At 37.7% G+C, this 13,272-nt stretch overlaps 1 protein-coding gene across 2 annotated transcripts in view; it reads right to left on the bottom strand.

Moving 5' to 3' along the window:
• RANBP17 (RAN binding protein 17) overlaps positions 1 to 13,272 on the bottom strand; it is a 253,220-nt gene that overhangs the window by 216,529 nt on the left and 23,419 nt on the right. For both annotated transcript variants that reach the window (XM_089477831.1, XM_089477830.1), the window contains exons 5-11: positions 12,984 to 13,049; positions 10,115 to 10,219; positions 7,051 to 7,216; positions 3,841 to 3,914; positions 1,256 to 1,375; positions 487 to 633; positions 10 to 182 (exon numbers count right to left, since the gene is read on the bottom strand). In XM_089477831.1, coding sequence (XP_089333957.1) covers positions 10 to 182; positions 487 to 633; positions 1,256 to 1,375; positions 3,841 to 3,914; positions 7,051 to 7,216; positions 10,115 to 10,219; positions 12,984 to 13,049 — 851 coding nt within the window. The remainder of the gene's footprint in view (positions 1 to 9; positions 183 to 486; positions 634 to 1,255; positions 1,376 to 3,840; positions 3,915 to 7,050; positions 7,217 to 10,114; positions 10,220 to 12,983; positions 13,050 to 13,272) is intronic.

The raw sequence follows: 13,272 nt of genomic DNA, 5'->3' as shown, positions 1-13,272 counted from the left end.
CTATATTACCTTATAACCATAGGGACAGATTCCAATCTAGAGGTAATGTATGCCTTTGTAATCTCAGGTGCATATGTATCTAAGAGATGAGGTTCTGATGATTTCACAAAAGGTACCGAGGCAACCATTCTCTGCCAAAGAGTTAGCAAATAATGAACACTGTTTGGTGTACATTCCCAATGCTAGAAAGAAACAAAATGAGATTTTCATTAGAACATGTTCTAGCCCAATGTGAGCAATTACAAACATTGTAATATACACACCATCGGTATTTATTTTTTCTGTTTATGCCTCAATTAAAACCAAAGCCCTGATGTTCTGTAAAAATGTAAAAAGATAAGGAGAGCTGGTGATCTGACAGAATGTTACTGGCACATGATGTAAGACAGCATTCATTTTTTAATAAATCCAGCATGATTCAAGGCAAGTACAAAGCTACCTCCATTTCTGCAATAAGACCATGGAACATTTCTATTACTGCCTTACCTGCAAACTAGTGATAGTGAAACTGGCTATCAGTCTAATAACTTCTCGGTAATCTTTCACAACGACCAATTCCCCCAGTTGATAATTAGTTTTCAGTCGAGCCAAAAACCGACAGAATTCATGATAGTTACCAGGGTCAGATAAGCCCTAAAGTACAAAAGAAAGCTAAAATAAATTACAAATCATTGTCTTTAGTCTACAAATATACACAGATATATGTTACAAACAGTAAATAATTTTGCACAAAATCACCAACCAAGAATAACCTACATGTTCTTATCCTGAAGGATAAATTAGAGGAGATTTAATTATCTTAAAGAATGATTTAGATGAAAAATAAAAGTTAGGAGAGAGGATGGAAAAGAGGACTGTTTACATGACCTGTACAGACAAACCAAACACTAATTTTAAAAGAGAAAAAAAATCCAACAGGCAAAGTTGAAATCCAGATGAAGTTAACTCCATGTGGTAGATGATCAGAAACCAGGCAACAGCACTGCAGCAGCTGGCTGTCTCTCTCTGATCCTATGAATATTAAGTATGTGTGCATCCATGTGCCAACTAATGTTATAGCCAGACAACAATGACAGATGTCCTGCATGCTGCAAACAATAGATTAGCGTTCCTTAAACACTTCTTAAGGATTTTTTTTTAAGACAGTCATGTAATCATTTTAGTTGCCCACTGTAAATTGCTGTTGGGCCACAGTTGACTAATTTCTTTGAATCTTCTAAATCCAGAACTGGGAATAAAGTTGAAAAATATTTACCTGGGGGTTTTCAAGTATTCTTTTTACTCCTTTGATAAGATTACTAAGATACTTGGCACGTTCTGGGTTGCTAAATAAGGATCGCCTTGTAGAAGCAAACTGAACTAAGCAGGAAAGTGCCTAGAAAGCAAACAAATGTTTAAAGGATTTAATATAAGAATGTAAGACCACAACTGAATCAGACCAACAGCCTATTGAATCCAACATTCTGCTTAGCCAACCAGATGCCTGTAAGCAGCCCACAAGAAGGACATGACTGCCACAGGACCATCCTGCTCTGTTCCTTCAAAATGGACATTCAGGGCCCATCCATCTAGATAGGAAAAAACAGAAAGTCCCTGATTTTGTTCCTTTCCTTCTTGATTGGGTATGTGTCATGACATCCTCCCCATTCTAAAGGATTCCCAGGGAATTCCTAGCTCTTACAAGGACCTTTTATTCCCACTCCTCAGGTCAGTTTAAATTAACCCAATATTTTTCAAAATGAAATTTACCTCTCCATGGCCATCTGTTTGAATTATACTGGAACTAATTAAAGTGGTCACCACCAAGAAACATAGTGACGGTTCCCAGGACAGAAGATTGAACAGAGATCATGTAAAAAAAAGAGGAATGCTAACAATAAAAGACATTGATCCTAATGCTTAACTAATGTAATATGATACTAGTGTAATACTCTAGAATAATAATTTAAAAGAACTCAGTGGAAATTGGTGAAAGTGAATTTCTGAAATACTATCTGAGCCTAGATGTGACATTTTGATCAGTGGGAGGGAAGGAGGAAGAACACAAAGCAGGGAGTGAGGGAAACCCGTGGTATTTCAAGAAATAATTTTGAAAACTACAAATACCCAAGTAAAATCAAACCATGGAAACTCTCAGTACTTTCCAGGACTTTTTTCCTGTCCGGAAAAGCCCTCAGAGTCATATTGTTTCCGATAACAGAAGTAATATGCAGTCACCATGACTAGCAGATATCAATAGCCTTATCCACCATGCACTTATCTCATACCCCTTTAAAGCTATCTAAGCCTCCATCATGGAGAAATCACTTCCACATATTTTCGATGCACTATAAGAAAAGAGCAGCTCTATTTATCCCTCTGAAGCCTGCACAATTCAACTTCCCAGGATAACCCCAGATTTTAGTATTACAAGAGAAAGGAGGCTTAGAAGTCTTCTCGTTCACTTGAATAATTTTACACACCTGTCTTAATGCTCATTTCCCAACCAGATTTTTTTTTCAGTTAAAAATCTGCATACATTTATTGGAATACAAAATTTGTATCTGGAACCTATAAATCAACTATCATTTCAAAAGCAGCAAGCTCCTTGCCACTCTGCCAGATTATTTTTGTTGCATGGGAATCAATGATCTGTGAATATGGAACATACTTAAAATGTACAAGTTAACGTTTGGCACAGTCCCATATGGACAAGACACCAGCTGGGAAAGATGGGACTTGTGCAATGTCTCCTCACATAGGCAGAATAATGACACACAGCCAAGTGAAAGTACAGTACAACATTCCAGCAATATCTGCTCTGTTGTTACACTATAGTACATGGGTCGTTGCAGCTAGGGTACTGCAAGGCTAATACTTAGCAGAGAATGGATAAGTGCTAGCCTTGTAATGACCCGACCCACCATTTCAAAATAAGGGGCTCCCTTGCACGAGTGCTGCCTGCAATGGACAAAGAATACATTCACTCAAAATGCAACCCTTAACAAAATGGATTGGCTCACGCAGCAACCACACTCCATTGTACATATACATTCACATACCGAATTTCCCTCATGTTGAAGATACTCTCAACAAGTCTAGTGATTAATTACTGGCCAGCATAAACAGCACAACTGTAACAGAGATCAACAACTTGCATAACAATACTTGCAATATCACTCTTGCCTCCACCATGGTACTCTGAATGTACAAGAGTATGCAAGGAAAATAAAAGAAAGTTGGGAATATTACTGAAATAGCAGAGCATTCAGCATAAGCATCCAAACATTCAAGGACAGCAGAGCCCCACAGAAAAGACCACCTACAGGCATCTTATGTTGTGCCTCCCAATGAAAAATTCTACAGTTCTACATATGCAACAAGGGATTCAAAGACAAAGACATGGAGGGAAGGCGCAGGCCTATCACAGATAAGAAAGAAAGGTCTGAAAACACTACATGATTTTCTGACGGTTGGCTGGGGCTTCCTCTACCTTCTTACTGTTTAGAGGCAAAGGCATGGGGGAAGGCAATTCAGTTGCTGTGGGATCTGCTATGAGAGTACCTACACAGCATTCTGCAAAGCTGCTGTTGACTGAATACAGGGAGGCATCGTAGCTGTCATCCTGTTGACACTACAGAACAGGGCTCATTAATTTCAATTACAGTTGTGTGCATTCAGCTGTCTCTAGACTGTAACAAAGACCTACTGTAGTAGAGAAGCAAGAGTAAAATTTAAGAAAGGACCACCAGTATGTGTGTTGTTTTTTGTTTGGTTTCTTTTCATTTAACATGTGCAGGTAAATAACAACTTTTCATAACAGACTTTCTTCTATTCAAAGATCATTTAAGACATACTTACTAACTGAGACAGCATTGGTGGGAGGGAATGATACAGATCAAAAAAGAGATCCAGGGTCTCTGGTTCCAGGAAAACTGAGAAAGAAAAAGAATAAAATAGGCATCAGGAGTGCTACAGACTAACTATTTTTCACTAACACCACATATCTATTTAAAAATGATAACAAACATAAATGGCTATCATTTAGTCAGCATGAGTAGAAAACAAGCTGCATTGATCAAATAACTCACAGCCAAAATGAAATGTTACAAAACAGAAAGATACAACAAGTAACATCTACTTAGCGCTCAAGCCACATTATACATTTTCTAGCTGGTGCTTACTTCAAGTAGTCAATTAAAATTCTACTATGTTATGTCAAATATTTTGCAGTGAATATTTTCTTTTACATGAAACAGGCTGTTGGAGAGGATGTTCCCAACTCCATTCTCAATGTTTACCTTTACACGTGTGTTTGTGTATGTGCCTTCAAGTTGCCTGTCAACTTATGGCAACCCCACAAATTTTTCACAGGGTTTTCTTAGACAAGGAATCCTCAGAGGTGGGTTTTACCAATTGCTTCCTCTGAAATATATCCTATAGCATGTGGTATTCCTTAGCAATCTCCCATCCAAGTACTAATCACAGCTGATCCTGCTTAGCTTCCAAGAACAGATGGGATCTGGTACCTGTAGCATGTTAGGCCCTCTTACCTTTCTGTACCTGTTTCCATCCCTTTTCAACTACTGCCCCAGTGAGATGCTTTTCCTACTTAACTACTTCTTAGTCCCTAGGACAGTGATCCTACCCAACAGAGCAACATCTTGACAACATCACAATGTCAGGAAGCCAATCAGATAAAACTGTAGGATGGTGTCACAAAGATAATGAAACTGGGGGCAGGTAGCACTGTCCTCAATTCTGAGTAGATTCCAAGTATGAGTCTGTGAAGTAAAACTCTTTTATCTTTTTGCAAACTTCCACCTATGACCAGGAAGGAGAATCCCACCAAAAGAAGCTGAATAAAATGTTCGTGACAGGCCAGCTTGCCCCTGTTTAAGCATAGCACTAAAACCTATCAGCGCTGCCACTTCAGATACAGATTCTTCTCTCCTCTCCTCTGTTCATAATGGACCAAATACAGAAGACTGCCAAGGAAGTCAAGTAAATCACAAACCTCAGCATAATGTAGCAGCTCTACATATGGAAGTATTATATATACTCAACTATAAGTCTATCTCATGTATAAGTCAAAGGCAGGTTAGAGGGCCAAAATTATGGATTTTGATATGATCCATAGATAAGTCAAGGGTAGGTAACAAGGGATCTAAAGGATGAAACAATGGAAAATGGTGCCAAAGAACTTACAAAATTCCATCAGGCATAACCATTTGTGCTCACCCTGAAGGCTGGATGGGAGAGAACAGAGGGGGGAATCAGTTCATCCAGGACAGATTACACTCTTGCCTGTCACCAGGAGATGGTTCCATTTTAAATAAGAGTTTAAATATGGTACTTACACTGACTCGAGTTTTTGGGGTCAATTTTTTTGACTAAAATTTCTAGACGTATGCATGTATACAGTATGCCACGCTGAGCCAATTGCCATCCCTGGACCTAATGTAGAGCTACTGAAGCCCTACATATGGCCATTCTGTGTCTGGTTGAGAATGAGAGGGAGATCTCACCTGCAGCTGGCTTTGTTCCCATAGCCAGAACAAACATATCATCTGCTGAGGTCTGCAGAGGTATAGCAGAGGTCTCAAAAGTGTTGTGATGTTACCTCTGCTTTCATTTTTGGCTGATTTTTTTAAACATAGATCTTTCTTCTTTTCTATGTATGTGGGAAGCTGCGTTTTAAAATATTTTTTCAGCAGTTTTTGAAGATTTGCAAGCATATGTTGTTGTTGTATACCTTCAAGTCATTTCTGACTTTCAGCAATCCTAAGGCGAACCTATCATGGGGTTTTCTTGGCAAGTTTCTTCAGAGGGGGTTTGCCATTGTCATCCTCCGAGGTTGAGAGAATATGACTTGCCCAAAGTCATCCTGTTGGGTTTACACGGCTGAGCTGGGATTTGAACCCTGGTCTTCCAGTGTCCTAGTCAAACACTCAAACGACTATATCACACTGACTCTCACAACCACCTAATAGTTGTTGTTGTTATTGAACCAATGAGTCTAAAGGGCTTGTGGGATGTCCTCGGGGCTCAAGGAGCTAGAGGAGAAAAAGAGGATGGGGGCTGCATACAGGCCACACTTACCCCACCCCTGCATTATAGCAACACAACAGACCACTTTTGCTAATTCAGTATAATACATGCAAACTTATTTGTACAATATTCCACAACATACTGATATTTTACCCTAAAATAATTAAACCTGGAAATTAATACAGAGCTGGTAAAGAAAGTACTTCTTACACAGCTTTCTCTCTGAATGTTCATTTTTAACCCTAATCAAGCTGGTGGTACATTTTATGCCTCCAATGTAATACATTATTGCAGAATTCACATGGAACTGTAGACCTACAAAGCAGGCATTTTACAAAATGTCAACCAAAGAATTTATTTAAAACAATGTACAGTGTACATTGTATTCCTTAGGAGAAAAAAACAGTAGTATTATTAAGATTAAAAAATTATGAAGATCACCCCCCCTCGAAAAAAAAGAAGAGTTGATAGCTACTCTAAACAAGTATTCCCCTATATGTGAACATGTTTTCTGCTACTGGGTGTTAGGGGTGACGTCCTTGGTTTTACACCCACAAACACTCTTGTAGACAGGTGGCATAGTTTATACACTACAACCCACTAGAATTGTCGCTGATATCTCAAAACACCCCAAATTAAGCAACCTTGTGTGGGATTCAAATTATTTTTAAAAGTTCCCAAAAATGTTACAACTGACCAAATAGTATTAAGTGTATTCCAGCATAATTATTTTGAACCAGGCATGGGTTGAACTAGCAATATGAATTCTACAGAACTCAGGTTTCTGTTCCCAGTCTTATGGTTGGGGAGGGTGGGGCAGACATTGCTGTTGTCTACTTCTATTTGAAAAGTTCCCCCATTGATGCCATTCTTACCTGATAAAATAAAAGGCTGTTCAGCTGCATGACAAAAACAAGAAAAGCTGTTCCATGGACTTTAGATAGACTGAGCTTCACTTTTAGCATTGTTATAGATAAAAGACAAAACATTCAAGACTACTATAAGTAATTATGCTCTTACTTGATCTCCAGTTTGTTGGAATCTGTACAGTACACAGGTCATCTGCAGATTCATCTGCTGAACTGCCAATGAAGTCATAATTAAGACAATTGAGGACAAGTTTCAAAAGGTACATTGCTAAATTTTGTTGTTGCTGATCCTGAAGAGTTAATGGTTTTGCCAACATCTAGATGCAAACATATAAAAATATGTATAAGTAATGAACATATTTCAACAAAAAGCAAATAACATGCTTTAAGTGCAGCATGAGAAGTTAAGGATTTTAATACAAAACATTATCATGTTTCACAAACTTCCATGGAGGCAACATAAAGAAGGGACAGATGGAGATATGAAAAAAAAGAAAGGTTGTCTGCTGTCTCTCTGCTTTCGATGGTCAATAATCAAAGTCCCTACTTTCAATGGTCAATTATCATATTTATCCCCTGATAAGGCTCACTGTAAGTTTAAAGTGCATAATCTCAGTGATTATATCAACTTTCTGCCACAAATATCTGTCTGCATTAGGCCTCTTAACTCTGAATTACACTGGAACAAAGTGTCTTGTTACAACAGATGCATTCACATATAATGAATAACCAAGAATCCTGACTGCTTGGAGATGTCTCATACACAGGATTGCCATGAGTCGAAGCTGACTCGACGGCAGCTAACATCAAGAAGGAGCTACGGAATAAACTAAAAATGCAACTGGATTAAAAACGTAGAAGTAGAAGTAGAAATAAAATCAAGGGAAATATCAAAATAAGCTGGAAAGAACTGGAAAGAGAAACCAGAAGAAACTGAATATCATAAGAATATTTAATCAAGACATTTCAATTCAATTTTGAATTGCCAATGGTACAACTCATTAAAAGCCAGAATCAGAATGGAAATTAGAAATATTTGGCAATATTGCAAACTGACAATATTCAGAGAATGAAAGAGAAACAATGGAGACTCTGTTGAGTGGAGAAATCTCACAGTGAAGTGGACAATTTAGCCTTCTTCCTCTTCTTGTGTTTCTTATGGATAGCCCACATGCAACTCTCAGGTCAATGTGGGCTGAGAAACTGTTTCTACATATAGAGACGGTGTCAGTACCATTGACAGTAACAAATGCACAAATCTGTCCAAAGGACAGGACGTAGATGTGCAGGCAATTTCTATTTGTTAAACATGACATCAGCCCTCAATCCAGAAATTGAGAAAAAAACATTAGACAATGGTATTATATTTAATTACAGCTGCACGTCTTGTACTGGCAAAAAATTGGAAACTAGAAAGAATACCAGCTGAGGAAGAATGGATATATAAAATGATTGAATTAAGAGAATTGGACAAAATAATGGTTTAGGAAAATAAAAAAACTACGAACTATTGGGAACTAGAATGGAAACCATTCTCAAAATATTTACAAAAGGTTTGGGATGTAAAGAAATCTTTGTTATAACTGTAAGAAAATAAACAGACAACAGAGATTAGATATAAACGAAGGGAAATTGTATAAAGAATAGGAACAGAATCTAATTAGCTTTTGTTTAGGTGTAAGGAAAACAATGAGACAATGAGACAAGTAGCTGGTACTTTGATTTATGATAATTTTATACTTTGGTGGATAAGATACTGGGAACTGGATGTGAACTCAGAAAATAATGAAAAATTAGTAAACAATAGGGAGATTTCTATTGTATACTTTTTAAATTCTGTTATATTTGTATTTTAAAATATAAAAAATTAATAAAGATTATTAAAAAAAACTGCACAAATCCGTCCAAAGGACAAGATATAGATGTGCAGGCAGTTTCCACTGCCAATTAATTAATAGATACATAGACTGAAGGGCTCAGAGACCTCTGAGAGATGAAGCTGCATTAAAGGCCACGTGCTTTGAGGTCGGGGCTCGGAGGGCCTGTTCCCAGAGTAGTGCTTTCAGATGGAAAGTGCGGTTACAGTGAGCCTGGGATGTGAAGGTGTGGCAATGAGAGCAGGCATTTACATTGTGAATTTCCCCAAGACAAAGAAGGCACTTAGCATGTATAGCCTTTTCTGGGATCATCCCCTGGCAAGAGGAACATAGTTTGAAGGAAGCTGAAGATATCATTAACCAGAACAGTCCAAATCAAATGAAGAAGACAAAGCAGAAAACACCAAAATTTAGAGCAGGGACAAACACTAGAATACTGTAATTATAATAAACAGTCCAGGGCAAAATCGAAAGCAAAAGGATAAAGCTTAGAGAGGCTCTTAATCAACTACTTGTGGTGATTGCAGTGGATGAAAATGAACTGAGGTTTGAGCACTAGGGCACTCTATATACCAAGGGGAAAGGGCTTCACCCAAACACAAATTCTATAGCTTTGAAACTTCGGAATTCACACTGTGCATGTGCAGAGATCCCGATCTGTGTGAGTCACAGAGATAATGAAGAAGAAAAATGTTGGTAATGGTGAAGCAAGAATTTTATGAGTCTTTAAGATTCAGATTGACAAACAATTAGAACACGATATGCCAAGCATAACTGTGGTTCAGAAAAAGAAGGTCTGGATTACCAATGTACCAATCTTGGCAGAGCAGAACTAAAGGTCAATAAAGGGAAAAGATTAAGAAACTCAGAGCCTCTGGGAAATGAAAACTGTACTTTTAGTGATGGTAGATGCTCTGGAGGCAGTTATAAACAGACTAAAAATCTGAATAAAAATCACTGTAGACAAAAAGAAATATGTGGACAAATCACAACATAACTGATAAAAAGCATACTATCTGGAACATTCCATATTACTGAAGGATACCTCACTGATTCCTAGACCCTTAGATAGAATCTGAAAGGGGGGGGGCAAAATTCCAGTTAGCAGACTGAAACCAAGAATAACTACTACAACTAATATTTAGTAGGTTAATTCATCCTTATTCTATTATGCTTTGTAATTGATGAAAATAATCAATATCTCATTTACATGCATACGAATCACACTAAAATGCAAAACACTTCCATGTCATCTTTTAAAAAAAGTTTTAATGAATTCTGTTTTGATGGTATTAAAAAAACCCATTCCTATATAAAATGTTTAGTGTTTAGATTTACCTCTTTCAGCAGTGAGCATGCCAGCATCAAAATATCTTTTAAGGTTGTATCACGAAACGAGGTAGCTATTTTACGATGTTTTGAAGAAGGCCTAGAATAATCAATCTAAAAAAAGATACAAGAAAAATGAAGTGTGCCTTCATTTTGATTTGTTAAAACACATTTCTTGCAGGTGAACTAGTAAACAAAATGTGCTATGCAGCAACAGTCTTGCACCAATTATTTAACTTGTACACTATATGTCCATTCTATACATGTTTTTAGCTTTAGTTCTCTCCACTTTGTACTACATCAAACTTCCACTAAACACATAAAAACTTACCTGGGGTTCAGTGTCAGTGTTCAGGGCAAATAGTCTAAATTTTCAAACGAATGGTGCAAAATAAGTGTTTAAGGGCACAGTAAGATTCAAACTAAAGGATTCAAATTCTAGGAAAGAGATTCCAACTAAATTTGAAGAACTTCCTGAAGGTAGGTCCTCTTCAACAGTAAAACAGATTATATCAGAAGGTGATGGATTTTCCTTTGAGATTTTTAAACAGGTTTGATGACCATCTTTAACTGTAGGTTCACCATTGTCAGGGAGCTAGACTAGGTGACTGTTAGGATCCTTTCCTATTCTTCAATATTGTAATTCCAATTATTTTAGACATTCAGAAAGCCAAACCTCCAGAAAGCCAAACCAATAGAATCCTAACCACAATATTTAGAAAGCCAAACTGATAGAATCCTAAGCATAACTGAACAGCATCCCAAATGTCTCAGATCTGATACCAGAAGACTCTGCTTTGAAATATTCTGTTGTTATGTACAGCAGTTATTTCACCTGAAGCAAATGAAGTCTACCTGCTTACTAAGGAGGGCAGTGACAAGAGGGCAGATCTGGAGGCAAGTTCCTTCAAAGAAAGATGGCATGGGACGTTAGGTTAATCTGAAGGCACAAAGAAGTGGGGAATACCAAGGATCACAATTCTTCATGCAATAATGATAATAATAATGAATGCAAAAACAATCTAAAATTCTTTTAAAAACTCAGGATACTAACCCATAAATCTATAATGGCATCACACTAATCCATATCATGCAGGTTCAGCTCATATAAATTGTACATAAGCATAACTCCCACCATTCTTAGTGGAAAGATTGTACTCCTTAGAAAAAAAAACCTCTGTGTCTCTGTCCTAAGTTTCCCTAGGCAAAGAAGGTGATCAGTAAAAAAGGAGGAGGTTGTCTACTGAGAATGCACATCCCTAGACCAGATTCAGCAACACTACTTTTCCACATGACGATCACTAAAATTAAAAAAATGCTAAGTTACACACTATTACCAATCATATGTATAAATTCAAGCCTTAAAAAATCCAAATGAGGAACAAAATGGCATTCTTTCTTGTGAAAGCTCTATGCAGGAAAGGAATGGTCTCCTGGGCCAAATTGCCTCCAGGACCAGGTATCACAGACCCTTCCTTTCTTATTGTAGCGAATGGCACCATTTTCTCTGAATGGAAAATGCCTGTGTTACCCTAGTCTCTGGAAAAAAACAGAGACATTCTTCCATCACCTCACTCACATGCTGAATGCTAGCAAAGCAATCAACAGGCGGACTTCTTGTCCAGTAGCTTGCTTTCCCAATTGGAGTGGAGCTTAGAAAATAGCCTCAGTATCCTTTTGACCCTGCACAAACTAGGTTTAGACACACTGACTCAAAAAGCAGAGACCAAATAAAGCAACTTCCGGTCACTTTGGGGGCGTAGTGTTTAGTTGACGCACACCCCCAAAGCAGTCGGAAGCTGTGCAAAAGCCACATTTACAGTGCAAGAGCTGGACCTTTTAGAAGCGGATTAATTCCACTCCTGCCAGAGGCCTGCCTGAGACTGTGGCAGTGGCCTGCTTTGGAAGTGGGACATGTGGCTGCCACAGTCCTGGCGGAATTGGTGCTGGAGCAACTAGGGGCTGCTCCCTCCAGGTCATGTGCTTCAGCCTTTTCTGCACTAAATCTGGACTATATTCTGCTTTGATTCCTTGCGAAAAAGAGAAATATAAATAAACTGTATTAATATTCTTAGTAGTAGTAATTATTATTGGCAAAATATTACCTCCCCTGGATTATACCTCAAAGCATATACAAGACCATTCACATTAACAGAAGCATTAACCTCACTGTGTTCTACTACAATCCGATCCTCAGTGTGATGAATTGCAGCTAAAGGTGTCAAGCTGTGAAAAGCAAGAATATTTATGTGAAGTTGAAGGCTTTCATGGCTTCATAGTTTTCAGTGGGTTTTTCAGGCTGTGTGGCCATGTTCTAGAAGATTTTCTTCCTGACGTTTCACTAGCAGCTGTGGCTGGCATCTTCAGAAAATGCTCTGAAGATGCCAGCCACAGATGCTGGTGAAACGTCAGGAAGAAAATCTTCTAGAACATGGCGACAAACCCCAAAAAACTAAGAATATTTATGATCCTCAGTGAGCTGGGAGAGGGGAAGCAGAGCTAGTATTGGCTGGGTGAGATAGTCTTTCTGGACTTTCTCCCCATTATGCTATCTCCCTATATGCAGGGAGTACTTCCTTGATATTTACCAAAGTGCACAACATCTGCACATTTGTATCCTCAAGCAGCGCAGTCCATGAAAAGTATGACCATTTGATTTGGCAAAGTGACACTGTTATTTGTTGTCACCATTCTCTTTAGATTCTTATAACTAATTCTAGTATAAACTATTCCTGTTTTGGTTTTTGGTTTCCTTTTTGTTCACTTTTTACAGCACAGATCTATTTACAGCCTTTTCCCTATCTTCATCATTGCAACACACTCTGACAATTTACAGACAACATTATAAAATAATTTTGAAAGGAGGAAAAGTACTTACAAAGTTCATCTCCTGAGTTAGTTCTGAAAGAATAATTACTCCTATTATGCAGTGGTCCACAGTTCCCTGTAATATGTAAAAACAAGTGTTTATATTCCAACATAAATGTTTGAAAGTTATCTTTACAATAATAAATAAATAAACTCTCAACCTCCAACTGATCAACCTAAGAGTTTAGTTTTTTAGTTCTCAGCATATAAATATAAAAATAATAATATGTCAGTTTCTTTAAGTTTCCATACTATTATTCCTCTGATTGACAGATGCAGAATCAGAAACACTAAATCTG

This window comes from Sceloporus occidentalis, unplaced genomic scaffold, assembly GCF_023333645.1.
Source record: "Sceloporus occidentalis isolate IW3139 unplaced genomic scaffold, rSceOcc1.0.p SCAF_12, whole genome shotgun sequence".
NCBI lineage: Eukaryota > Metazoa > Chordata > Lepidosauria > Squamata > Phrynosomatidae > Sceloporus > Sceloporus occidentalis.
The sequence above is the reverse complement of the archived record's forward strand: the minus strand, read 5'-3'. Positions and strand labels throughout refer to the sequence as shown.